This window comes from Petaurus breviceps, unplaced genomic scaffold, assembly GCF_028583685.1.
Source record: "Petaurus breviceps papuanus isolate PSGF00001 unplaced genomic scaffold, PetGlider_PUasm1.0 189, whole genome shotgun sequence".
In the NCBI taxonomy this organism is placed as follows: domain Eukaryota; kingdom Metazoa; phylum Chordata; class Mammalia; order Diprotodontia; family Petauridae; genus Petaurus; species Petaurus breviceps.
In genome coordinates this window covers 15,223,299-15,249,440 of record NW_027185809.1, presented here as the reverse complement: position 1 = coordinate 15,249,440, position 26,142 = coordinate 15,223,299, and the positions used below count along the sequence as shown (strand labels likewise).

Below are 26,142 nucleotides of genomic sequence, written 5' to 3'. Positions count from 1 at the left end.
TAAGCAGGCAAAGGAAACAAAGCAGACAGAAGATTCCAACATTACACTCCTGTTTTGGGGACAAAAAGGAGCAAAGCATGGAACAGGAGGAAAACAGTGAAGTCAGAATTCCTGCACCAAAAGTTTCAAAGGAAAATACGAGCTGGTTACAGGCCACAGAGGATCTTGAGAAGAAGATAAGAGAAGTGGAGGAAAAATTGGGAAGAGAAATGAGAACAATGCAAGAAAATTATGAAATGAAAGTCAACAGCCTGACTGAGGAAAATAATACCTTAAAAAATAGACTGACTCAAATGGCAAAGGAGGCTCAAAAAGGCAATGAGGAGAAGAATGCCTTAAAAAGCCGAATTTGCCAGATGGAAAAAGAATCTCAAAAGCTCAATGAGGAGAATCATGGCTTCAGAATTAGACTGGAGCAAATGGAAGCTAATGACTTTATGAGAAATCAAGATGCTGTTAAACAGATCCAAACAAATGAAAGAATAGAAGGCAATGTGAAATATCTCATGGGAAAAACCACTGACCTGGAAAACAGATCCAGGAGAGATAATTTAAAAATTATTGGACTACCTGAAAGCCATGACCAAAGTAAGAACCTAGAAATCATCCTCCAGGAAGTTCTCAAAGAAAACTGCCCTGATGTTTAGAACCAGAGGGCAAAACAAAACTCCTAGGAATATTATAGCCAGGTTCCTGAATTCCCAGATTAAGGAGAGAATATTACAAGCAGCCAAGAAGAAACAATTTGAATATTGTGGAAACACAATCAGGATAATCCAGGATCTGGCAGCTTCTACACTGAGGGATCCAAGGGCTTGGAATATGATATTCCGGAGGGCAAAGGAGCTGGGATTAAAGCCAAGAGTTACCTACCCAGCAAAACTGAGTATCATATTTCAGGGGAAAATATGGTCATTCAGTGGAATAGAGGACTTTCAAGCATTCTTGCTGAAAAAACCAGAGTTGAATAGAAAATGTGACATTCAGATACAAGAAGCAAGAGAAGCATGAGAAGGTAAACAGGGACAAGAAATCATAAGGAACTTATCAAAGTTGAACTATTAACATTCTTACATGGAAAAACAATAATTGTAACTTATGAAACTTTTCTCAGTAGTTGAGAGGATTAGAAATATATATATATACATATATATATAATGTGTGTCTATATATGAGCATATTAATGCATATGTGAATGTGTGTATATATGTTTACAGGTATACATAGATAGAGGGCACAGGACCAATTTAACAGGAAGGGATGATACTTAAAATGAAGTGAAATTAAGAGGTGAGAGGAATATAATGAGAGGAGATGGGGAGAGATAGATTGGGGTAAATTATCTCATATAGAAGAGGCAAGGGAAAATGGTTACAATGGAGGGGAAGAATAGGAAGGCAAAAGGGAATGGGCAAACCGTATTCCCATTGAATTTGGCTTGAGGAGGGAGTGAAATACACCCTAAATAGGGTATCTCACCGTCCAGGAGAGTAGGGGGGGAAGGGGATGAGAGGGGGGATGGTAGAAGGGAGGGCAGGCTGGGGGGAGGGAAGTTGGAAGCACCCACTTTTGAAAAGGGTTGGGATCAAAGTAGAGAATAGAACAGGTGAGAGGTGGGATAGGAGGGAGGGAAATATAGTCAGTCTTTTACAATATGTCTACTATGTTATTGTTTTGCATTAGCCACACATGTACAATGTATACTGAAGTTCTTGTCTTCCCAGGAAGGGTGGGTGACAAGGGAGGTAGGGAATTAATGTGAAATCGAAAGTTTTTAAATCAAGTATTTAAATATATATATATGTGTGTGTGTGGACACCATTATTGATACCATCTCACATGTAATTGGGAAATAAGATATACAGGCACTGAGGTCTAGAGATCCACTGGAAAAGTTTAAAGGGGTATGGGAGAAAATATGGGAGAGAGCAGATTGGAGGAGGGGATGTCCTGTGGGACTGCTGTTTGGGGCGGTGGGCGCGGAAGAATGGGGAGAAAATTTGTAACTCAAAATCTGGCGGAAACGAATGATGTAAATCAGAAGTTAGTAAAGCGTTAAAAAAATTCAAAATAAAATAAAAATAAAAATTCAGCCACAAACACAAACCACCAAGAATTCGTTGTGACCTCTCCCTTCGCTTATTATATCCAATTTATGCTGTCTTGCCTGTACATAATGATTCACGGCCTATTGCGTCTGTGTACGCAGAGGACCCGCGGGGGGCCTGCCACGCGGCAGGCTCGCCTTCAGGGCTCCCCGGTAGATCCCCAGCGCCCTGAGGCACTAAGAAGGGCGTTTCCCAGCCCCCTTTTTTCTCTGCCTCTCCCAAGACTAGGTAGCAGGCCCAGAGCCTGAGCTGCTCCCTCCCCATCAGAGGATCGCCTTTCTGCCTCTAAGACGGCCCAGGGCGGCCCTGCTCTATGGTGCAGGCGCGGAGGGGGACTTGGGACTCAAGGAGCGCAGGAAACCTGGGCCGAGCCGGGCCGAGCCAGCGCGGGAGGGAGCCTGGAGGACCGCCGCGCGGGGGCGCTGACAGCTCCGCCAGGCTTCCGCACCGGAGGCCGGGGTCCGCCCCGGGAGAATCGACGCTTTCCGCTCCGGGGTGTAAACAAGGGGCTGTCCAGCGGAAGCTCAGCCGCGGGCCGTGGTCAGTTTTTGCCAGGCTGAGAGCCCAGGCTGAGAGCCCGGGCCGAGGCCGTTCCGGTAGCGGCCTGAGCCGTGGCCGGGCCCCGGCGCCTTCCCCCTGCGGCACAGGCCGCTGGCCCACCCGCGGGCGTCCCGGGCCGCGGTTGACGCGACTCTGGGGTCAGGTGGACAACGGGCAGGCCGGCCCTGCGTCCTCCGGGGACGGCCCGGGCGCGGGGTTGTTCTCCCTCTGCCAGGGGCCGAGGGCGTCCGCGGTCCTTGACCGAAGCACGAACCAGGATGGCCGATGGAGAGGAGGAGGAGCTGCAGGCAGTGGAGCCGCCGCCCGGGCCCGCAGACCCGGAGAGCTCGGAGCTTCTGGAGGCGGCTGCCCCGGCCGAGCGCAGCGGCCACGTCGCGGTCAGCGACGGGCGACACATGCTTGTGTGGGGCGGCTACAAGGTCGGTAAGCAAAGCGCGGGGCAAGGGCGGCGGTCATTAGCCTGGCTTCGTGTCGGGTGCTCCCTGGCAGCCCCGCGGAGAGCAGCGACGCTCTTTAGGGCATGGAGTCAAATTTGTAGCGTTAGAAAGGAATCTAGTGCTATTGAAATGTATTTTATATGTACACACGCACACGCACACGCACACGCACGCGCACACGCACGCACACTACATCTATACATCTTCTTGTAGCCCGAACTCCCCAGACGGGAGGATTTCAGTCCTGAATCCGGCAGATTTCCGCAGTTGTATGTCTTTTTTCAGTTAGCCAGCCTTTGTCAATTGCCGGCTCTGTGCTCGCAGCTGTGCTGGGGATACAAGGAATGGAAATGAAACAGTTCCGACTGGAAAGGAGGAGAGGGGCAGACAAGGGTATACTTTGTTACACACACAGTACACGGAAAGAGAATACAGAGTGGTTTGGCGGTATGGAACACGGGGCCCTCGCGGTTGAAGCAGTCAGGGAAGCCTTCCTGTAGAAGGTGATGCTGGAGCTGCATCCTGAAGGGAAAGGGCAGCTCTGAAGCAGAAGTGAAGAGGCAGGACATTCGGCCTTGGGTTATGACCACGGCAGGGAGACGGGTATCATGTGTCAGCAACCCAGAGAAAAGCCTGTTTCCCCACTTGCGTGGTGAGAAAGGGGGAGAAATGTCTAGTTATGATGGAAAGATAAGGTTAAGTACTTGTTATAAAGGGCTCAAAAAACTAAATAGAGGAGTTTAAATGTCGTCCTACAGGCAGTAGACTTGGACTAATCTGGACAAGAGGTGGTGAGGGATTGAACTAGGTGGTAGCTATGTGCACAGGGAGAAGGGTAAGGTATGTGATGGTTGAAATGGCAAGATTTGGTAGCTTATATGGCAGTAAGGAAGAGTGAAGAAGTGAGGATAATGTTGAGGTAATGAATCTAGGAAACTGGAAGGATAGTGGTGCCTCTGAAAAAAACAGAAATTTGGAAGTAGTGAGAGTTCTTTTTTGCGGGGTAGGGGGTGGTGGTGGTGGGGGTTGTGGGGGTGGCGGCAGCGGCAGCGCAGGATGGGAAATGTGCTGTGTTCTGGATGGGACTGTTGGGTCTGAAATTTTTTCCACAACATCCAATTTGAAATGGCTAGTGGATGACTGTTAACATAAGATTGAGGGTATGCTAGCAAGAGAGAATATTCAAGAAATACCCATATTGGGGCCCTTGATCTGGATGAGGAGGCATCATTCAGGTAGAAGAATAAGCCATAGAGTCACCAAAACTAAGAGAAGAGAGGATGATCATCAGGGTCAGCTGCAGCAATAGGTGAGGTGAGGAGGATGAAGACTGAGAAAAGCCTATCATATTTTCCCATTGGGAGATTGTTTTCAGTTTTGGAGAGAGCAATTTCAGTTGACTGAATGAAGTCAAAAGCTGTTTAGCAAAAGGTTGAAAAGTGCCTTCCCTATTTCTGCATTCTCAAATGTTTTGAGTGTCCAAAGGTGTCCCCTAGTATCGTCTTGACCTGATCCAGTGTTATATTGACATATATGACATATAACAACTATTGGTTACTAGCAGTTTCTCTTAAGAATTCAGAAGATACTTTCCTGTTATTTATAGAAGTGCTGTCATTCACACACATTTTAAAAGTATACACCCTGAGTGCTAAGCATGGGTTATATTATATAAGATGAATAAAACATAATCCTTGCCCTTAAGGAGTGTACAACTTGGTTGTTGAGGTAATGAGTTATTTTTGCTACTGTTTTTTATAAATGTTATTTAGGATGTTGTGCTGAACTAAATGACCTTTGAAGGCCATTCTAGGTCTATTCATAACTTTCTATGAGTCTAAGTAAGGTGTTCTTTTGTACTTTTGGCTCATTCCCTGGTGGCAGCAACACAGAAATATTATAATATTATGGCTATTCTGGAAAGCTTGTTTTGGAAAACTTTCACCAACTGAGACCAGAATAGTCTCATTTGGTAGTTCTAGTTCAGCCTAGTGCAGGGGTGGAGAACCTGCTGCCTCGAGGGAACATGTGACCTTCTAGGTCCTTGGGTGCTGCTTTTTGACTGAGTTCGAGTTTTACAGAATCCTTTTATTAAAGGTATTTGTTCTGTGAAGTTTGGATTCAGTCACAGGGATGCACTTGAAGACCTAAAGGGCCACGTGTGACTTTGAGGCCACAGGTTCCTTCCCCTTGGCCCAGTGTCTCTTTGTCTAACCCTTTCCCTTTTATTAGGGAAGCCTCACACATTTTATAGTGGACAGAGCACTAGAAATGGAGTCTGGAAGGCTTAGGTTCAAATCCTGCCTCAGACACTCCGTAACTGTATGAGGTTAGGCAAGTCACTTACTCAATCTTAGCCTCAAATCCAGAATTATTGTGAGAATAAAATGAAATATTTATAAAATGATCTGCAAACTTTAAGGCACTATGTACATGATAGTTGTTATGGGACTATTATTGCTTAAAATCAGGACTGAACCCAGATACTCTTGATTGTAATACCAGTATTCTTTCCATTAAATAGTTGTCAGTGATTTTCCTAAAGTGTAGATCTGACCCTACTCAATATTAACTCTAGAGTCTCTCTGTTCCCTCTAAGATCAAATATAAACTTCCCTGTTTAGAAGTCTAAAACCTTCACAACTAAATAGGACCCTTCCTTTTTATACATTAATCTCTTTCTGCTACTCTTGGTGCCATCCATATTTGTCTCCTTGATGTTCTTCAGACACAATGCTCCATTTTCCATCTTTGTGCCTTTGTACAGTTCGTTATTCTTGCCTCTGCCTCTTAGTTCAGCTTAGGTGGCACCTTCTGCAGTGAAACTTTTCTTGATTCCTCCAATTGCTAGTGATTTCTCCCCTTAAAATTTTGAAAAGCATTGTTGTGTAGTAGGTAGAGAACTGACCTTGAAATCAGGCAAACCTGGATTTAAATCTGACTTCTGATACCATTTTCTCAATTTCTCAGTGATTTAGGCATCTCTTCTAAGAAGTTGCAGAAAAGGTACCAGCTTGTATTGGTAGAGGAAGTTTCCTCACTTGGGATTTGTCAGTACCTATGAAACTGCAAGTCTGGGCCTATCCCTTTTAAATGTGTACACACTGTCTTCCCAGATAGAATGTAAACTCTATTCAGTGTAGGGTCTGTTTTATTTTTGCCTTTGTATACTTACTGCCTAGCAGATAGTAGGTACTTAATAAGTTAAAAGCTGACTTAGTGGATAAGAATGTTTTTCTCATTGTGTGAAATAAGTGGCTGTCTGGAAGTGTAATTAAGATGTTTGACCCCAGTGTGGCCAGAGGTCGTGGAACTGAACAGAACTGTTTTATTGCCATTTGGCATTTCTATGGCCATAGGCTATAGTCAGAGTGCCATTCATCTACCATGTACCTTTGATGACGAGGGCAGGCTTATCATGAAAGTGTACAAATAGAACATCAAAAATTTACCACCAACATCAGAAAAAAAAAAGCACAAATTCTACAAATGATAAGTTATTAGATTCTTCATTATGAAAGAAAATGAATTTTTCCTCACTTTTTTTTTCAAATTAATGATGTTCCAGTTTTTCACCCTCCTATCTCCCCAACCCTTCATTGAAAAATACAGGAAAAAAACCTTATAACAACTATGTATAGTCAAGCAAAAGAAATTCCCGATTTGGCCAGGTCAGTCAGTCAGTGTACAAGTGTATGAAGTGCCTGCTGTTTGCTATGCATTGTGCTAAGTACTGAAAATAGAAAGGCAGGAACCACAATCCCTCTTTCAAGGAGCTTGAAGTCTAATGGCAGAGACTGGCAAACAACCGTATATAAACAAAATATAGACAAGATAAATTGGACAGAGGGAAGGCATTGGCTTTAAGGGGGACTGATAAAGGTTTTTTTGTAAGGGATGAAAGTTAGCTGGGAATTGAAGGAAGCCTGAGAAAACTAAGAGATGGAGATAAGGAGGAAGCACATGCCATGTATGAGGGACAGCTAGTAAAGATGCCCAGAGTCAAGAGCGTCTTAACAGCAAGCAGGCCAGTGTCACAGTAAGGAGGACGGACGTAAGATGATCGGAAAGACTGGACATGGGATGCTATTATAAATGACTTTAAAAGCCAAACAGAGGATTTACATTTGATCTTGCAGTTGGTAGGCAGTCACTGGAGTTTACTGAGTGGGGTTAGGGGGGAGGGAAAAAGGAGTGGTGACATGGTCAGATCCACCCTTCAGGAAGATCAATTTGGTGGCTAAGTGAGGGATATACTAGAGAAATGAGGTAGGGAGGCCAACTAGCAGGCTATTTCAGTGGTCTAAGCATGAGACGGTGAGGACCTGCACTAGGGTGATGGCAATGTCAGAAGAAAGAAAGAGACATATTGGAGAAATATTGGCAAGGTAAAATCAACAGTACTTGGCATCTAATTGCATATGAGGTATGAGAAAAAATGAGCATTGAGAATGACACCTGGATTGCTAGCCTAGCTTAATGGGAGGATGGTTTGAAAGAAAGCCTTAAGGGAAAAAAGAACAAGTTCAGTTTTGGGTTTCTTGAGCTAAGGATGTCTGTAGAACATAGACATAGTTCCGTGTGTCCAATAGGCAGGTGGAAATAAAGAGTCTAGAAGTCAAGAGAGAGGATAGGACTGGACAAGTAGATCTGAGAATCATCTGGTTGTTTTTGTTGATGTTGAATCATTTCAGTTGTGTCTGACTTTTTTTGACCCTACTTTTACTGGAGTGGCTTGCCATTTCCTTATCCAGCTAATTTTACAGATGAGAACTGAGGCAGACGGTTAAATAACTTGCTTAGGGCCACACAGCTAGTAAATGCCTGACTTGAGCTCAGGTCCTTCTGACTCCCGCTGTGGCGCTCTATCCACGCTTGACGCCTAGCCACATCCCGCAATCATAATTCGAACCAAGGGAACTTCATGAGACAACCAAGATAACCAAGAAAATCAGTATAGAGGAAGGAGAGAAGGGAGACGAGGGCAAAGCTCTGGGGACACCTGGTGGACCTGATCTGGACCAAAAAATCCATCGAGGGAGACTAAGAAGCAGCAGTCAGACAAACCGGGGGAGAACTGGGAAGGCATAGTCACAAAAACTTGGAGAAGAGGATGACTGATAGTTTCAGAGACTGAAGAGAGACCAAAAAGGATGAAGAATGAGAAAAGATCATTCTGTTTGGCAGTTAGATCATTTAGCGAAGTGGTACACCAGATAGAGTGTCAGGCAAGAATGACTTCTTCCTGTGAGATGAGAGACGAGGGAAGAGAGAGTGGCCAAAAGCATCTGATGGGAGATGAGAGAGAACTCTCAGTGAATGGTTTGATTTGTTTCAATGAAATATGAAGCAAGGGTTTCTGCTGAAAGGGTGAGGAGGGATGCAAAGGTTTGGGAAGGCCTCTGTAATTAGTGGGATAGTTATTTGATTAGAGAGGTATAAAAGGATTGCTTTCCCCAGTGAGGGTCTACTTGATATTAGGTAACATAAAATTGTAGTGGGGGAGGTCAGTACATCTTCTACTTTCATTCAGCAGAACGTGTGTAGGGACAAAGGCAAAAAATATAACATGATAGGATTTTAATGTATTTCTGAGACCTTTATGCTTCCAACTCATACTAGGTACATGCTGAATTTTAAAGGTTAGTCCATTGATATTCAATATTATTACAATCAGAGTGGGAACATGTTACTATTACTAGTTTTTTTCATAAAGCTTATTAAGTAATTAAAACTTAAATGTGAAATGAAGCAAAGTGATAATACCTGTTTAAGATACATATCTACAACTGCTTGGTATTAAAATTAATTGTCTTTTGTATGTGTGTGGTTTTTTTTAGAATGCTCAAGTCAGAGGATTTTATGATTTTTATCTGCCTAGAGATGAAATATGGATCTACAACATGGAGACTGGGAGATGGTAACTTCAAATATTATTTATAGATGGGGTCAGGGATGAAAATTCATGTAAGCTTTTAAAAGGAAAAGCAACTGTATAGAAGTTCCACTGATTTCCTCTAAATAAAGGTCTCAATGAATTATGGTAAATCGAGTGTGTGTGTGTGTGTGTGTGTGTGTGTGTGTGTGTGTGTGTGTGTGTGTGTGAGAGAGAGAGAGATAGAATCTTAAGAAGTGACTCTAGGCCAAGAGTTTTAAATTTTGTTTCATGGACCCCTTTGGTAGTCTGGTGAAGCTTAAGACTTCTTAGGATAATGTTTTGAAAGGCGTAAAACTGAATACATGTCATTATAAAGCAAACTAATAGTATTGAAATATAATTGCTAAAATATTTTCCTTTAAAGTTCATGAATCCTCGGTTAAGAACTTTTCCTGTAGACTTTGGTTGCTCCTGTTTATTTTTGAAGAGTTTACTTGAGGGACGGCTAGGGGGCGCAGTGAATAGAGCATTGGCCCTGGAGTCAGGAGGACCTGAGTTCAAATGTGGCCTCAGACACTTGACACACTTACTAGCCATGTGACCTTAGGTGAGTCACTTGACCCCAAATGCCCTCCAAAAAGCAAAAAAAAAAAAAGTTTACTTGAGGGTTCCATGACTACAGATAAAGAAATTTCAGTGTATAGAACAAGAGGTAGAGACAGTTCACATTTGCTAATGGAGATGAAAAATGTTTCTAAAAATTATGTCGAGATTGTATAATCTTCTACAAGCAATAAAAAATGGGGTTACCATGAATTAAAATAGTATAGTTTCTGGAATCTACTTTGTAGGAAAATAGAAGTTGTATGGCATTTTATTGAGCTTAGTGGACTTTGGCATTATAAAGAGGTATTGTTGTAGTACTGAAGCAGTGCCCTTTAGTTATTATTGCAGTATAAATTGATTTTGACAAATTCTGCATGTTTCTCAAAATTGTTGTTTGGTTATTTTCAGTGGTGTCTGGCTTTCATGACCCCCTTCAGGGTTATCTTGGCAAAAATACTGGAGTAATTTGCCATTTTCTTCTCCAGCTCATTTTACAGATGAGGAAACTGAAGCAAATTGGGTTATGTCACATGCCCAGGGTCACATAACTAGTGTTTAAGACCAGATTTGAACTCAGGTCTTTCTGACTTTAGGTCTGGCACTCTGCTGTGTCACCTAGCTGCCCCAAATTTCTTTCTGTTTCTGTTCTTTTTTCCAAATTAGTATCTTGGTAATATTTTGGAGTCTATAAACTTGCTTTGTGGGTAGCTCTGTAGCACAGGATTTACCAACATGGGATTCACATGAAAACCTCTAGCAAGGGTTGTTGGAGTTCAGAGGGAGTCCTGGGCCATGACATTCTATTTCAGGATAGTTAATTAAGGAATTTTTTCCTTTTATTATTCTGAAATGTCAGCAGCTTTTGCTGCCATGTTAAAGAGGAATTAGATTTGTTTTGCTTGGCTTTAGAGAGTAGAATTAGGAACAGTGGTTGGAAGGTACAAAGAGGCACATATAATCTGAACTTGATATAAAGAAATACTCCCTAACTCTTATCCAAAGGTTAAGTGGGCTACTTTCGGAAGAACCTGATTCCCTCTCACTGAAAATTCCCTTCGTCAAGGAAATATTTTTTCATATTCTTTTTCATTTTTACTACATAAGATCTTAGGAGTAGTGGATAGTATATTGGACTTGGAGTCAGGAAGAACTGAGTTTGAATTCTGCCTCTCTAGACACTTAGCTATGTGTCCCTGACTAAGTTACATCACTTTGCTGTGCCTCAGTGTTCTGATCTCTAAGATTTAGAGGTTTCAGTTCAGTAACTCAGCTTTAACTCAGTCTGAACTCTGAGCTCCAAATCTACGATCTTGTGATCTTTGCTTGGCAAGTTGGGGACAGGGAGGGGTGAGGCTGAAGGTGTCTGATAGATGGTACACAGATAGCTGATTCAGTGATAACTCCCATATCAGTAAGAAGCCTTTTCCTGATTGTGAATATATAATCTATTTCTTTTTTTATGTGTATTATTTGGTGCCCATTATGTCCCATACATAACTCATTCTTTTCTTGAAGAAAATACTCATAATCTAAAGGCTTCTGTGGAGTTTATAAGTCTCTCTTTCCTTCTTTCTGAACAGTACTTTTCCCATATATGTCTTGCCCTCCTTACTTTTTTCTACCTTAGTAGAAAGTCACAGAGCATCAGAGTGTGTTGAATTAATTTGGAGGAGGATCGTACTGATTCTTTTAAAATTTCTTACCTTTTCATCTTCAGCACTGATAGTGTTACATAAATTTTGTTTGGCTTTTCAAAGACTACTTCAATTTTCTTTCTGTTTGGCTACAGCTTCCTTCTTTTGGTTTCTTTTATCACAAGAATGACAAGTTTAAATAGATTGAGCTCCTTTAGAAGTCATTGGACTCAGTCATTTGAAAAGGGTCTCACATTTACAATACAAATAATCAAGTTAACTGTGATTCTTAACTCCCTCTGTCTTCATTCCCACCATTCTCCCAGTCAGTTAGTAAACATTTATTAAGTATCTACTATGTTCTAGGGACAGCTAGATGTCTCAGTGGGTAGAGCACTTGGCCTGGAGTCAAGAAGACCCGAGTTCAAATTCAGCCTCAGACACTTAATAGCTGTGTAACCTTTGGGCAAGTTGCTTAACTTCTGTTTGCTTTAATCCAGTGGAGGAGGAAATAGCAAACCTCTCCAGTATCTTTGCCAAGAAAACCCAATGACCACTATTGGCATGCTGTAGTCCATGGGATCATCAAGAGTTGAACATGGGGGTGGCTAGGTGGTGCAGTGAGTAAAGCGCCGGCCCTGGAGTCGGGAGGACCTGAGTTCAGTTTCGGCCCGAGACACTTAACACCCACACAAAAATACTAGCCATGTAACCTTGGGCAAGTTACTTAACCCCAATTGCCCTCCAAAAGGCAAAAAAAAAAAAAAGAGTTGAACATGACTGAAAGACTGCACTGTAGCAGTGTTCCAGGGATTGTGCTAAGCACAGGGAAAATAAAAGAAGGGCAAAAAACAGTCCCTGCCCTCAAGGAGCTCACAATCTATAGGGGATACAACATGCAAATAACGGTGTACGGACAAGCCACATACTGGATAAATTGGAGCTAATCATCAGAGGGAATGCACTAGAATTAAGAGGGCTCAGGAAAGGCATCCTGTAGAAGATGGGATTTTAACTGGAATTTGAAGGAAGTCACAGAAGTCAGGAGGTGGAGATGAGGAGGAATAGCATTCCGGGCATGGAGGGAACAGTCAGTGGAAATTCCTAGACTCTGGAGATGGAGTGTCTTGTTTGAGGAACAGCAAGAGGGCCATTGTCACTGAATTGAAGAGAATATGACTGGTAATAAAATGCAAGAAGACTGGAAAGATAGGGCACAAGTTATGAAAGGCTTTGAATGTCAGGATTTTTCTATTTGATCCTGGAGGTGACAGGGAGCTACTGGAGTTTACCAAGCAGGGGAGTAACGTGGTCAGATCTGCACTTGAAGATGATCACTAACAATTGAGGGAAGAAGGGTTGAAGTGATAAGAGATTTATTGTCAGGCAGACCAACCATCAGACTGTTGCAATAGTCCAGGTGCCTACAGGTGGCGGCAATATCAGAGCAGGTTAAAGAGGATGAGGATGGGAGTGGGGGTGGGGGACATTTGCTAAAGATGTTAACAAAGGTAAAATCGACAGACTGGATGTAGGAGATGAGTGAGAGTGAAGAGTTGCATTTGGATCTTGTTTGTGGGTCTGGGTGCCTGGAAGGATGGCGGAGCCTTGACAGTTACAGGGAAGTTTGAAAGGGTAGAGGATTTAGGGGGAAGGATAATGAATTCTGCTTTGGATAAGTTAAGTTCAAGAAGCCACCTTCACTATGGAAATAATATCCTTCCATAATAATTGTAAACAGAGACTCAAAGGGAAATATGGATTTTGTGTTTTTCCTTGAATTTCCTTGGCCAAAACAATGCTTCATGGAGTGTACTGATGATAAGTCTCATACTTAGCCAGACTGGTTCTTGGGAAATAGTCTCAGTCTGTTTCCTAGGGTCATTATAAATCCTTAGAAGCTACCAGAGTTTACGCTCTACTTTCAGGAACATGGAGTCACCTTGGCACCATGATGAGGGATCAGAGTAGGATCACTCAATCTTTTTATTTCAAAAATTAATTCTAGGTGGCTAGGTGGCGCAGTGAGTAAAGCGCCAGCCCTGGAGTCAGGAGGACCCGAGTTCGGTTCTGGCCTCAGATATGTAACACCCACACAAAAAAAAACTAGCCAAAAAAAACTTGGGCAAGTTACTTAACCCCAATTGCCCTCCACAAAGGCAAAAAAAAAAATTCCTTATGAAAATGGGAAGGATAAAACATGACATCAGTACAGGTTATAATCATTTTATATAGAAGTTTAACCCAGATAAATTAATTGCTGCAACAAGGAGACCAAAAAAACTCATTCTACCAAGAAATATGATGGATATTATGAGCAGAATCATGTTAAAAATCAGAGAGAAGCAGTTTAAAGAAAACTTGACAGTGACTTCCAGCTAACATTGGATATCTGAACAGAAGCAGATAGCCCAGCTCCCACACACTTAGTATAAAAATTATACCAGACCAAATGATGACTAAGAAATCGAATATATTGATTTGATTTAATATGAAATATTAAATACATGAAATAACTTGATCTACTGAAGAACTGCATAAAGTCAGTGAGAAGCCCCCAGAAAATGGGAAGGAGGATGAACCACAGAATATAGCCAAAACAAGCCTTCTGGCACGACCAGAGATGGGCCAGAGATGTGTATGTGGAGGCTTCAAGAGGGGTGGGTACTTCTTGAGAAAGTCCCAGGGTAGTCAGAAGGGTCCAAAAGTTATAGGGAGCAGAAATTTTCAGGCTGGGACAACTTGGTCTTGAGGCCTCAAAACAGGCCTGCACAGCCTGTGGCCCACAGGCCGATCACCCAAAGGATTTTGTATCACCTAAAATCCTTTGGTGGATTGTAGATGGTGCAGGCCTGCCTCAAAGGGTCCCTAGCATTATTTTCTGAAATACCAGAGATAATTCAAATGAAATACCCTGAAGATTCAGCACTCTGAACATCAAAGAAATACGTGAGCCAGGTGATCCAGATTAGGAAGTAGGGGGAAGCTGAGCATCTTACTTAAGAACACAGTTGAAGGTAGAGCCTGGCACTGGCACAAATTCCTCCAGTTTAGGAATTGAGACTGGAGAGATGAGTACACTAAAGAAGAGACAGACCATTGTAAAGAATTAAGATACATATTGAGATACCCAAAATCCAATCAAAGAGAGCACTTCCATAATAACTGTAAACAGAGACTCAAAGGGAAATATGGATTTTCCGTAAGGACTATGTAAACCATGGAAAAAATTAAGTAAAAGATAAATGAAATATAAATTCTTGAGGAAAGAATTGTGAGAATGAAGCAGAAATAGAGCAAAAGTGATAAACCTTACCCAAATAACAGACTCACTGAAAATTAGAATAGATCAGATGGAAATCGGTCTTTCTAGCATAGAACAAGAAATATTAGAACAAAAACAAAAGATTGAAAAGATTTTCAGAAGACAATGCTGTATTTGCTGTTAAAAACTGACCTGGAAAACGGAACAAAAAAAAGATTAGTTATAATTGGATTCCTTGAAAAAGCATCATTTGGAGGGGAAAAAAAAGGCTTGACAAGTTTCATAAATCAAATTCAGGAACTCTTAAATGAAAACTACCCAGATATATTGGGGCAAAATGAAAATAGAAAGAATTCACACAATCGTCTCCCTAAAAAAAACCCAAAAGGTAAGGTCCCACAAATGTCATAGCCAAAATCTGGAGTGCCTATGTCAAAGAAAATGTGCCTTCGGCATCTAGAAAGAAGCAGTTCAAGTACCAAGGAAGCAGTCTGTATCACATAAGACCTAATATTTTCTACTACTATTACTGAGGAATCTTGGAATACAGTATTCTGAAGGGCAAAAACTATACATAAGCTTATAGCCAAGAATAAGTAACTCTGCAAAACTGAACATATCCTACAGTGGGGAAAAACCTGGACATTTCATGTAACCTTCAGTCATTCCTAATGAAAAGACCCCAACTCTGAGGAAGAAGAAATGAAAACATGAGTCAAGATTCTTAGGTAAATTTATTTGAACAGTTGGAAGGGGCAGTGTGATGATGAAGGGCTTAACATTCCAATAAAGAAGAAGAAATAAGAGTTTTTAAAGGGTTTTGAAGGAGTTAAGAAAAAGGTTTGTGGACTAATTGGTTGTTCTGAGGGTTTTAAAAGCAGAAGGAAAAGGAAGAGAAACAGGAAACAGTGGTAGGGAAATGGAGGATGTTGTTAAAAGGCGCAGGGGGGGGTGGATCATTCCAAGCAAAACAATCTTCCTGATGTTGAATGGAAATTAAAGGAAAATAGAAAGATAGTACCTATCAATTGGGGAATGGCTGAAAAAATTGTGGTACATGAATTCATTGTGGACCACAAGATGATTTGAGGTGAAAGAGATGATTTCAGAGAATCATTGATAACTGAGGCAGAGTGAAGGGAAGGGGAGCCCGAAAATTTTTTACAGTAACAACTCTGTAAAGGAAATCTTTGAAAAACTTAAGCTTTCTGATCAAAGCAGTATCTAGCCACAACTCCAGAGAATCTGTGATGAAATATGTTGAAGATCTCCTGACAGAAATGAAAAATTCAGAATGCAAAAAGGAAACATTTTTGGACAGGGCCACTATGTGCATTTGCTTTTGCTTGATTATGCTTATTTGTTTTTTTCCCTTTTTAATAGGGTAGGGAGGTGCTATGGAATGGGAGAAGAGGTAATAGTGATATGGATGGCATAGGTAGAGCTAGCATTTTATAGTGACTGCTATGAGCTAGGCACTGTGCTAATAGCACTTTACAAACATTTATTTGTTCCTCACAACAACCCTGGCAGATAGATGCTATTATTATCCCCATTTTACAGTTGAGGAAGCTGAGACTGACAGTGGTTGAGACTTGCCTAAAGTGACCCAGCTAGTAAGTGATGGCAAAATAAAATAAGAGGGCCATTGAAATATTTTATTCTGATCTTAATAAATACAAAATAAAACCAGAATAATCAAGTCACTGAGTGTTTATTAAATACCTACTATGTTCCAGCACTGTGCCAAGCACTGGGTATTCAAAAAATGGCACAAAATAGCCCCTGCTTTCAAAGACTTTACAATCTAATTAATAGAGGAGACAGTGATGTGAACACAAGGACAAGACAGGATAAATTACACATAATCTTAGAGGGATGGCAGTAGCAGTAAGAAGGGTTAGCAGAAGATGGGCTTTTCACTGGGACCTGAAAGAAATCAGGGAAGCCAGGAGGAGGTGAAGGGGAACATCCCAGGCACGAGGGAAAGCCTATGAAAGTGACCATGAAATATTCTGTGCAAGAAACTACAAGGAGCCCGGTGTCACTAGATCGGAGTACATGAATGTGAAATGAGATTTGATTTTTAATAAAAAATGATTTTTTAAAGATTTATTCAGTGCTTACTCTATCCTAAGTGTTAAGGATGCAAACAGAAAAGAAGGACAGGGAGAGGATTCTGGAAGGATGGTGGAATAGGTCAGGAAACTTTTGGCTTTCCAGATTTCCTCCACAAAAAAAGATAGAACAGGAAAGACCCACTGTAGGGGAAGAGGTTTGGCCTGAGTGAAACACCTTCAAACTGACTCTGAAGAATGAACAAACAACAAGCTGGGCTGAGAGGCAACCTCAGTCTGAGAAACTTTCATCCCACAGGCTAAGTAGGAGAAGATTGAAGGCCCTTGCACTATTGAGGGGTGCCAAACACAACTGTGCTAACCAGAATCTTCCAAGCTGTGGGTGGAGCTAGCACACACCCTGGTGAGTGCAATAGTGAGGGGCTGTTGACTGTGGCACTTGCAGCAGAGCAGAATCCCTGGTTCCAGGTCAGAGAAGACGGCTGTAGTTTGCAGCCACTAAAGAGACTGTAGAGAGCAAGATCATTTGTGGGACAGTGTGGCTGGTGACCCTTTCTGTGGCTTAGGAATGGAGAGGAGGGCCCAAGGTTGAGCCCCAAGACAGACCTCAGAAAATAACAGTAAGAAGGACCTGAGACTTGGGGGGCATTATTCCCCATACCTGGGGACTACAATTTGATTACACTAGTAGCTGCTAAAAATAAAATAAAACAAAAAATAAATAAAAATGAGTAAGCAAAAGAGAAAGAACCCAACTATAGATCTGGGGATAGAGAAGATTGGAGTTCATTTTCAGAGGGAGATAATGGAGCTAAAAAAGTTTTTCCTATTTCAATGAGAAACATCAAATGGTCCTTAGTACAAAAAGAGTTCTTGGAAGAACTTAAAAAGGGCTTTAAAAATCAAATAAGATGAGTGGAGCAGCGGCCCTGGAGTCAGGAGGACCTGAGTTCAAATCCAACCTCAGACACTTAAGACTAGCTGTGTAACCTTGGGCAAGTCACTTAACCCCAATTGCCCTGCCCTCCCCCCTCCAAAAAAGCAAAAAATAAAATAAAAAGAAATGTCACTGACTTGTGGCACTTGTTTCTAAAAAAAAAAAAATTAAGAGAGATTGAGGAAAAATTAGGAAAAATACCCCAATAATTCAAGAATCAAGGGGGGCGGCCAGGTAGCACAGCAAGTAAGAGCACCGGCTCCAGTGTTGAGAAGACCTGGAGATCGAATCCCAGGCTCAGACACTTAGCACCCACCCAGAAACACCTGGCCGTGTAACCTTGAGCAAGTTACTTAACCCCAATTGCTTAGGGGCGGCCAGGTGGCTCAGCGAAGAGCACCGGCTCCAGTGTCGGGACGACCTGGATCAAATCCAGTCTCAGATACTCAGCACCACACCCAGAAATAACTGGCTGTGTAACCTTGAGCAAGTTACTTAACCCTGATTGCTTAAAAAAAAAAAAGAATCAAGGAAATTCTGAAAACTCAGTCAACTTGAAATAGAGAAACAAAAATTTAAGGAAGAAAAATAATTCCTTGAAAACTAGAATTGGGCAAGGGGAAGCTAATGACATTTTAAGACACCAAGAAATCATAAAACAATCAAAAGAATGAAAAAATAGAAGAGAAAGTGAAACATCTCATCAGAATAACAACTGATCAAGAGAACAGATGGAGGATAAATAATATAAGAATAGTTGGGACTACCTGAAAGTTATTATTTAAAAAAAGAAATCAATACAACATTACAAGAAGTTATCAAGGAAAATTGCCCTGAGTTTCTAGAAAAAGAAGGTAAAGTAGAAAGAGAGAAAATTCACAAGGAAAAAACAAATATCATAGAGCTACAATACCATAGATTTTGGAATATATTCTGTAGAGGAAAAAACCTGGGATTGCAACCAAGAGTAATTTAACCTAGCAAAGTTAAGTATGATCATGAATGAAAAAATAAATGGATTGATGAACTCAAGGACTTTTTAGGTTTTTGTGACAAAGTCACCAGAACTTAAGGGAAAATTTTACAAAAAAAAAAAACATCCAGGAGAAATATAAGGTAAACATTAAAGACCAGTTTTAAGGGGTTCAATAAGGTCAAATTGTTTACTTCATATATGTGAAAATATTAGCAGTACTCTTATGATTGTCATTTGGGTGATTTGAAAAGAAAGGTGTGGACTGAGCTGAGTATGATGGGGTGATTCTTAAAAAATAAAATTGTAGGGAGAGATGAAAGAGTAATTATCTCAAGCAAATGAGGCATAAAAGGAAAAACTGATACAGAATAAGGTGGTAGAAAGGAGGGCTGGACCCTGGACCATTTCCATCAGAGTCTGAGGGGAGATGGTGGTCAAGGTGGTGATGATTTGACTTCCCTGGCACTTAATGTTTCCTATTTCTCTCAGGATGCCTTTTGTAGCTTGACCCAAAAGAGTGTAGGATACATCATGGGGAAGAAGATTATGGGAATACTGTTTCCTGTTTCTTCTTCAGGGTCCCTTGCTGCATTAGCTAGGCTGGCTTCCCTGCCCTGTGAGTGGCAGTTGATTGATTGGCACTGGATAGAGAAAGCTGACCTCTTTTCTACAAGAGTGGCTTTCATGGCTGATGGGTATAAGGGTTGCTATGGAAACAGGAATAGTTGTCTGGAAGGTGCTGCCACTCCCTGAGTCCCTTTGCTTTATCTTACTGTTGGTGCCAGTTAACAGTAGTTGCTGATAGTTATGAGAAAGGTGGGCCCCCTGTTCTCAAAATAATTTCTTCCTTCAGTGATGACTATAGCAGCTGGTCTGCGAGCAGGTCTGGTATTTTAGGGGGTACAGCTATTTCTGAGGCTCTTGGGTTCAAAATCCTAGACTGTCTCCATTGGGGTCTAAGGGAAAATGTTAGTGATGGTGGTTATGGTGGTAGTTTGACTTGCCTGGTATATTTCGTTTCCTATCTCTCCCTCAAGGTGCCTGTTCACTTTTCTCTGAATCAGTATATATGTCTTTCCAAGTTTCTGTGGAATCATCCCTTTTGTTTTTTCTTTCTTTACTTCTTACAATGCAATAAAATTATATACCATACTTTGTTCAGCTATTCCCCAATTGAGAGACACCTCATTAATTTCTTTTCTTTGCCACTGCAAAAAAAGAGCTGCTATAAATATTTTTGTATGGATAGTCCTTTTTTCTTTGATTTTTTTTTTTCCCAGAGGTATAAACCTAGAAATGTTATCTCTGAATCAAAGGATTTTATCCTGTTTCCAATTTTCTTTCCAGAATGGCTGGACCAGTTAACAGCTTCACATATAATATATTAAGGCATCTGTTTTCCTATAGTCTTTCTAGTATTTGTCATTTTTGCCAATATTATGGCTGTGAAATAGAATTTTGGAGTTGTATTACTTTGCAATTCTCTATTATTGATTTAGAGCATTTTAAAAAATATAGCTATTGATAACTGGAATTTCTTTCCTTGAGAACCGCCGATTGATATACTTTAACCATATTTCTACAGAGAAATAGCTCTTATTCTTATAAATTTGAACCATTTCCTTATGTAACTTGAAAATGATTTTTTTTCAGTTGCCTTCAGTTCCCCTTCTATTATTTACACAATAAATCCCAACTGCATTGGATTTATTGTGTAAAGTTTATATTTTATGTAATTAGAATTTTTTGCTTTATATTCTGTGATCCTCTTTATCCCTTAACAGTAATAATCCTCTTCTACTCATAGATTTAAATTTCTTTCTTGTTCCTCTAATTCATTCATTTATTTATTTTGCTTTTTTGGAGGGGGCAGAGCAGGGCAATTGGGGTTAAGTGACATACCCAAAGTCACAGGGCTAGTTTTTGTGTTAAGTGTCTGAGGCTGAATTGGAACTCAGGTCCTCCTGACTCCAGGGCCAGTGCTCTATTCACTGCACCACCTAGCCACCCAAATGGGAAGCCAAACTTTTTTTTTTTTCTTTATGGAGGGGGAAGGCAGGGCAATTGGGGTTAAGTGACTTGCTCCTCTCATTTATGACATGATAATGTCACATGATACTGTTTTTCCCCGATAATAAGACACTGTCTTATTAATTTTTTTGGACAGAAAAACACCAGAGGGCTTATTTTCGGGGGAGGGCTTATTTTAGAGGAATCTTACACAGTAAGGGGAGGGCTTATTTTCGGGATAGGTCTTATTATCGGGGAAACACGGTACTTGATGATGTGACCCATGATAGGATCTTTATCTGCTTGAGCTTATTTTGGTGTGAAGTGTTGGTCTCAATTTCTTGAGAGAATGCTTTTCAGTTTTTTTAGTTGCTTTTGGGATTTTTTTTCATCAAATGTCAAACTATCATACAAAGCATTAATCATCAAAACTCTTTGGCGATGGCTAAAACATAGAACAATTAATTAATGGAATATATTAGATATACAATACATAGACACAAATGAAAAGATACTTTTTGACACTGTAAGACTGCAGTTTGGTATAAAGACTCATTCTTGTGGTTGGTAAAATATGTGTATGATGTTACTGCTTTTCCAAATTTGTTTGTAGGGGTTTTGTGCATTGATGTATGATGTTTTTGTGGAGATGTCATGCACAGCAGAGAGATGTATGTGTTCCCTTTTGTTCTCATTCAACAATAGCTAGAGATATGTCATATCTGATTTTTTCTGGAATTCTATCTAGGTCCTTAACTTCTTTCTTGTTACTTTTTATTAGATTTCTCTAGTTTGGAAGAGGACACACTGAGATTCCTGACTGTTGTTGTTTTGCTGTTTATTTCTTCCTCTAAATTTTCCTATACGTATTGGCTTTTTATGGAGGGGAGAAGGCAGGGCACTTGGGGGTTAAGTGGCTTGCCCAAGGTCACATGGCTAGTAAGTGTTAAGTGTCTGAGGCTGGATTTGAACTCAGGTCTTCCTGACTCCAGGGCCAGTGATCTATTCACTGCGCCAACTAGCCACCTTCCTATAAGTATTTGTAGGCTATGCCGTGTGTGTGTGGGTGTATAAATATATACACACACAGGAAGGAGGTGGAGGCAAAATGGCAGAGGAAAGCCAGGGACTTGTCTGAGCTGTCCCCCAAACACCTTTTAAAAATGGCTCTAAATAAATTCTAGAGCAGCAGAATCCACAGAAAGATGGAGTGAAACAAATTTCCAGCCCAAGAAAACTTAGAATGTCATCAGGAAAGGTCTGCTGCACAAGGATGAGAGAGGGGTGCAGTTGAGCGCAGGCTGCGCCAGCATAGAACAGGCCCCAGCAAATCAGGAACAGCCCTTCAGTGGGGGGTTTCCAGACCTCTCAACCCACAGACACCAAAAACAACTTAGAAAGTCAGCAGGAAAGGTCTGTTGCACCCAGGTAATAGTGGTGAACAGTTCAGCACTGGCTACATAGCCAAGACTCCATCAAACCCGCAACAGACCTTGGGAACCACTGAATTACAGCTGCAATAGCAGTAGCTGCTTCTGGAGCTCTCAGCCCACAGAGAATAAGGGGGTTGAACAAGTGATCAGAAGGAGATTACAGGAGTCTTTGTGCTAGCACTGAGGTAGGACTCTGTTGCTTTGACCATACTTGGATCTGGGTCTCAGTCCTGGTTGGTAGTCCCAGGGTGAGGAGGAGAGCAGAACTTGTAGCCACAGTGGAGGGGGAACCCTCCTCATAGTTGCAGGACAGAAGAGAGTACTTGTGGTTGCTCACAAACCAAGAAAGTAATAAACACCTCTCTTTAGATCATAACAACTTGGAAGAATTGAAAACTTAGAGGTCCCTAGAGGTATCTCTGAAAACAGCTTCACAAAATCCCTGAAGTTTGGGATGGTGTGCCCTCCATACTGGAAGCACAGTCCTACCTTAACAAAGAGTTAAAAACTCAAGTAGTAGGCTTGGGAAATGAGCAAACAACAGAAAAAACTGATGATTGAAAGCTACTGTGGTGATAAGGAAGATCAAAACACACACTCAGAGGAAGACAGTAAAGTCAAAGCTCCTACGTCCAGAGCCTCCAAGAAAAATACGAATTGGTCTCTCAGGCCATGGAAACACTCAAAAAGGATTTTGAAAATCAAGTAAGAGAGACAGAGGGCAAATTGGGAAGAGAAATGACAAGAGTAAGAAAATCATGAAAAAATGAGTGAATAGCTTGGTAAAGGAGACACAAAAAAGTGCTGAAGAAAATAACACCTTAAAAAACAGACAAGACCAAATGATAAAAGAGGTTCAAAAATCCAATGTGAAGAAGAATGCCTTAAAAAGCAGAATAGGCCAGATGAAAAAGGAGGTCCAAAAGCTCACTGAAGAAAATAATTCCTTAAAAATTAAAATGGAGCAAATGGAAGTGAATGACTTTATGAGAAATCAAGAAACAATAAGACAAAACTAAAAGAATAAAAAAGTAGAAGACACTTTGAAATATCTTGTTGGAAAAACAACGGAACTGAAAAAGAGATCGGAGAGGGAGAATTTAAAAATTATTGGCAGGTAGGTGACACACCTACCCTGGAGTCAGGAGGACCTGAGTTCAAATCCAGCCTCAGACACTTAGCACATACTAGCTGTGTGAACTTGGGCAAGTCACTTAACCCCAGTTGCCCTGCCTTTCCCCCTCCAAAAAAATTATTGGACTACTTTAAAGCCATGATAAGAAAAAAAGAGAGCCTAGACATCATCTTTAAATAAATTACCAAGGAAAACTGTCCTGATATTAAAATAGAAATTTAAAGAATCCACTGATCACCTCCTGAAAGAGATCCCACAATCAAAACTGCCAGGAATATTATAGCCAAATTCCAGAGTTCCCAGGTCAAGGAGAAAATATCACAAGCAGCCAGAAAGAAACAGTTCAGGTATGGTGGGGCCACAGTTAGGATAATACAAAATTTAGCAGCTTCTACATTAATTACATTAATTCTACATTAGAGGGCATGGAATATGACATTCTAGAGACAGAGGAGCTAGGATGACAACCAAGAGTCACCCAGCAAAACTGAGTATAATCCTTCAGGAGAAAAAAATGAAAATTCAGTGAGATAGAGGACGCTTCAAGCATTCCTGATGAAAAGACCAGAGCTGAATAGAAAATTTGACTTTAAAATACAAGACTCAAGAGAAGCATAAACAGGTAAACAGGAAAGGCACATCATAAGAGACTTAATAATTTTAAATTGTTTACATCCCTACATGGGAAGATGATATTTGAACTCATGAGACCTTTCTGAGGGTAGTTAGAAGGAGTACAGAGGGCACAGGGTGAGTTGAATATGAAGGGATGATATCTAAAAACTAAAAGGGTGAGAAAAGAATGTACAGGGAGAAAGAAAGGGAGACATAGAATGGTGTAAATTATCTCACAAAAAAGAGGCAAGAAAAAGCTTTTACAGTGGAGGGGAAGAGGGAGGGAGGTAAAGGGGAGTGAGTAAACCTTATTCTCATCAGAATTGGCCCAAAGAGGGAATAACATACATACTCAATTAAGTATAGAAATCTTTTCTTACCCTACAGGTAAGTAGGAGGGGAAGGGGATAAGAGAAGCAGGTAAGGGGTGATAGAAGGGACAGCAGATTGGGGAGGGATAGTCAGAAGCAAAATAATTTTGAGGGAGGGATAGGGTGAAAGGAGAAAGAATAGAATAAATGGGAGAGGGATAGAATTGAGGGAATTACAGTTAGCAATAGTAACTGTGAAAAAAATTTTGAAGCAAGTTTCTAACATATAGAGAACTGAGTCAAATTTATAAAAATAAGAGCCATTCCTCTGTTGATACATGATCAAAAGATAAGATCGTGTTTTTGATAATCAAAACTATCTATATCCATATTAAAAAATACTCTCAGCATTGATTGGAGAAATGCAAATTAAACTCCTCTGAGGTACTACCCAATTAGATTGACTAATAGGACAGAAAAGGTAAATGACAAATGTTGGAGGGGATGTGGGAAAAATGAGACATTAATGCATTTGGTAGAATTGTGAACTAATTTCAGCCCTTTTTTAGAGTAATTTGGAACTATGCCCAAAGGGCTATAAAACTGTGTCTTTGACCTAGCAATATCATTACTAGCTTTGTATCCCAAAAGAGATAAAAAACAAAAAGGAAAAGGACCTATATGTACAAAAATATTTATAGCATCTCTTTTCTAGGGGTAAAGAATTAGAAGTTGAGGGTATGGCCATCAATTGGGGAATGGCTGAACAAGTTGTGCTATGTGATTATGATGAATACTATTGTACTCATATCAGAAAGGATGATCAGACTTGCTAGCTGTGTGACTTTGGGCAAATCACTTAACCCCAATTACCCTGCCTCACTCCACTCCAAATAAAAAAAAGAAAAATGATAATCAGTATGCTCTCAAAAAAACCTGGAAAAACTTGCATGGGCTGATGCAAGTGAAATGTACTGTTCATAAAGTAACAGCAATGTTGTAAGATGATCAGCTGTGAATGACTTTGCTCTTCCCAACAATACAATCCAAGACAATTCTGAAGGATGATGAAAAAATGCTGTCCATCCCCACAGAAAGAACTGATGGCGTCTGAATACATACTGAAGCATGCTTTTTTTTTTAACTTAATTCATTTTTCTTCAGTTTTTTTTTTCTTGTCTGTTTTCTTTCACAGAATGACTTACATGGAAATGTTATACATGTATAACCTATTTCAAATTGCTTGTCTTCTCAATGGGTGGGGGAAGGAAAGAGGGAAAAGAATTTGGAACTCAAAAAATTGTAAAAACTAATGTTAAAAATTGTCTTTACATGTATTGAGGAGAAAAATATTAAAGAAGAGCTTGATGACCTTTTGGGTATAGCCACAAATTGTTTTCCACAATGATTGGACAATTTAAAAACATTTTTTAATCAAATGCTTTATTAATTTCTACTTCACATGATTCATTTCTGCAAGATTTTAAGTTACAAATTTTCTCCCCCTTTTTCCCCTACCCACCACCACAAAATAGTGATCCCACTGGATATCCCCTCCTCCAATCTGCTCTTTCCCATATCTTCCTCCATAGCCCCTCCAGCTTTCCAGTAGGGCACAGTGCCCCAGTGCCTGTATATCTTATTTCCCAGTTACATGTAAAATAATATTGATAATAGTATGTGTGTGTGTGTGTGTATATATATATATACACACACACATATATATTTTAAACATTTGATTTTAAAACTTTGAATTCCAGGTTCATTCCTGTAATACTAATGGCACTTAAAGATTCCCCTGTATTGGCTTGGTTTTTGGTTTGATTGTGTTAAAACCCAGAACTTGTTAATCCCACTTGTGGGATGGACTTGTTGACGTGAAAAGAGAGTCCTGAACTAGGAGGAGCTGGTGACATAGATTTGGAGAGACACGAGAGAGGCAGAAGAATTTTTTGGAAGCAGCACCCTCATGGAGGCAGAGAGAGACTGAGAGGATTGCTGAGGGCCACTTTGAATTGCCCTGGACTTTTGAGACCTGCCCCCGGAGCTGCCAAGGACTGAGGAGACATGGCTGTTTTGCTGGTACTTTGTCTGTCTGTTTTGATGTTGTTTTGCCAGATTTGTCCACTGGTGAAAGACAGTCCTGTTGTTGAAGAAG

The 26,142-nt window shown here is 40.7% G+C and overlaps 1 protein-coding gene across 2 annotated transcripts in view; it reads left to right on the top strand.

The window, feature by feature from the left end:
• The first annotated feature begins 2,792 nt into the window (after positions 1-2,792).
• Positions 2,793-26,142, top strand: part of KLHDC2 (kelch domain containing 2) — a 48,492-nt gene continuing 25,142 nt past the window's right edge. For both annotated transcript variants that reach the window (XM_069091967.1, XM_069091966.1), the window contains exons 1-2: positions 2,793-3,088; positions 8,947-9,026. In XM_069091967.1, the coding sequence (XP_068948068.1) occupies positions 2,927-3,088; positions 8,947-9,026 (242 nt within the window). In that variant the 5' untranslated portion in view covers positions 2,793-2,926. The remainder of the gene's footprint in view (positions 3,089-8,946; positions 9,027-26,142) is intronic.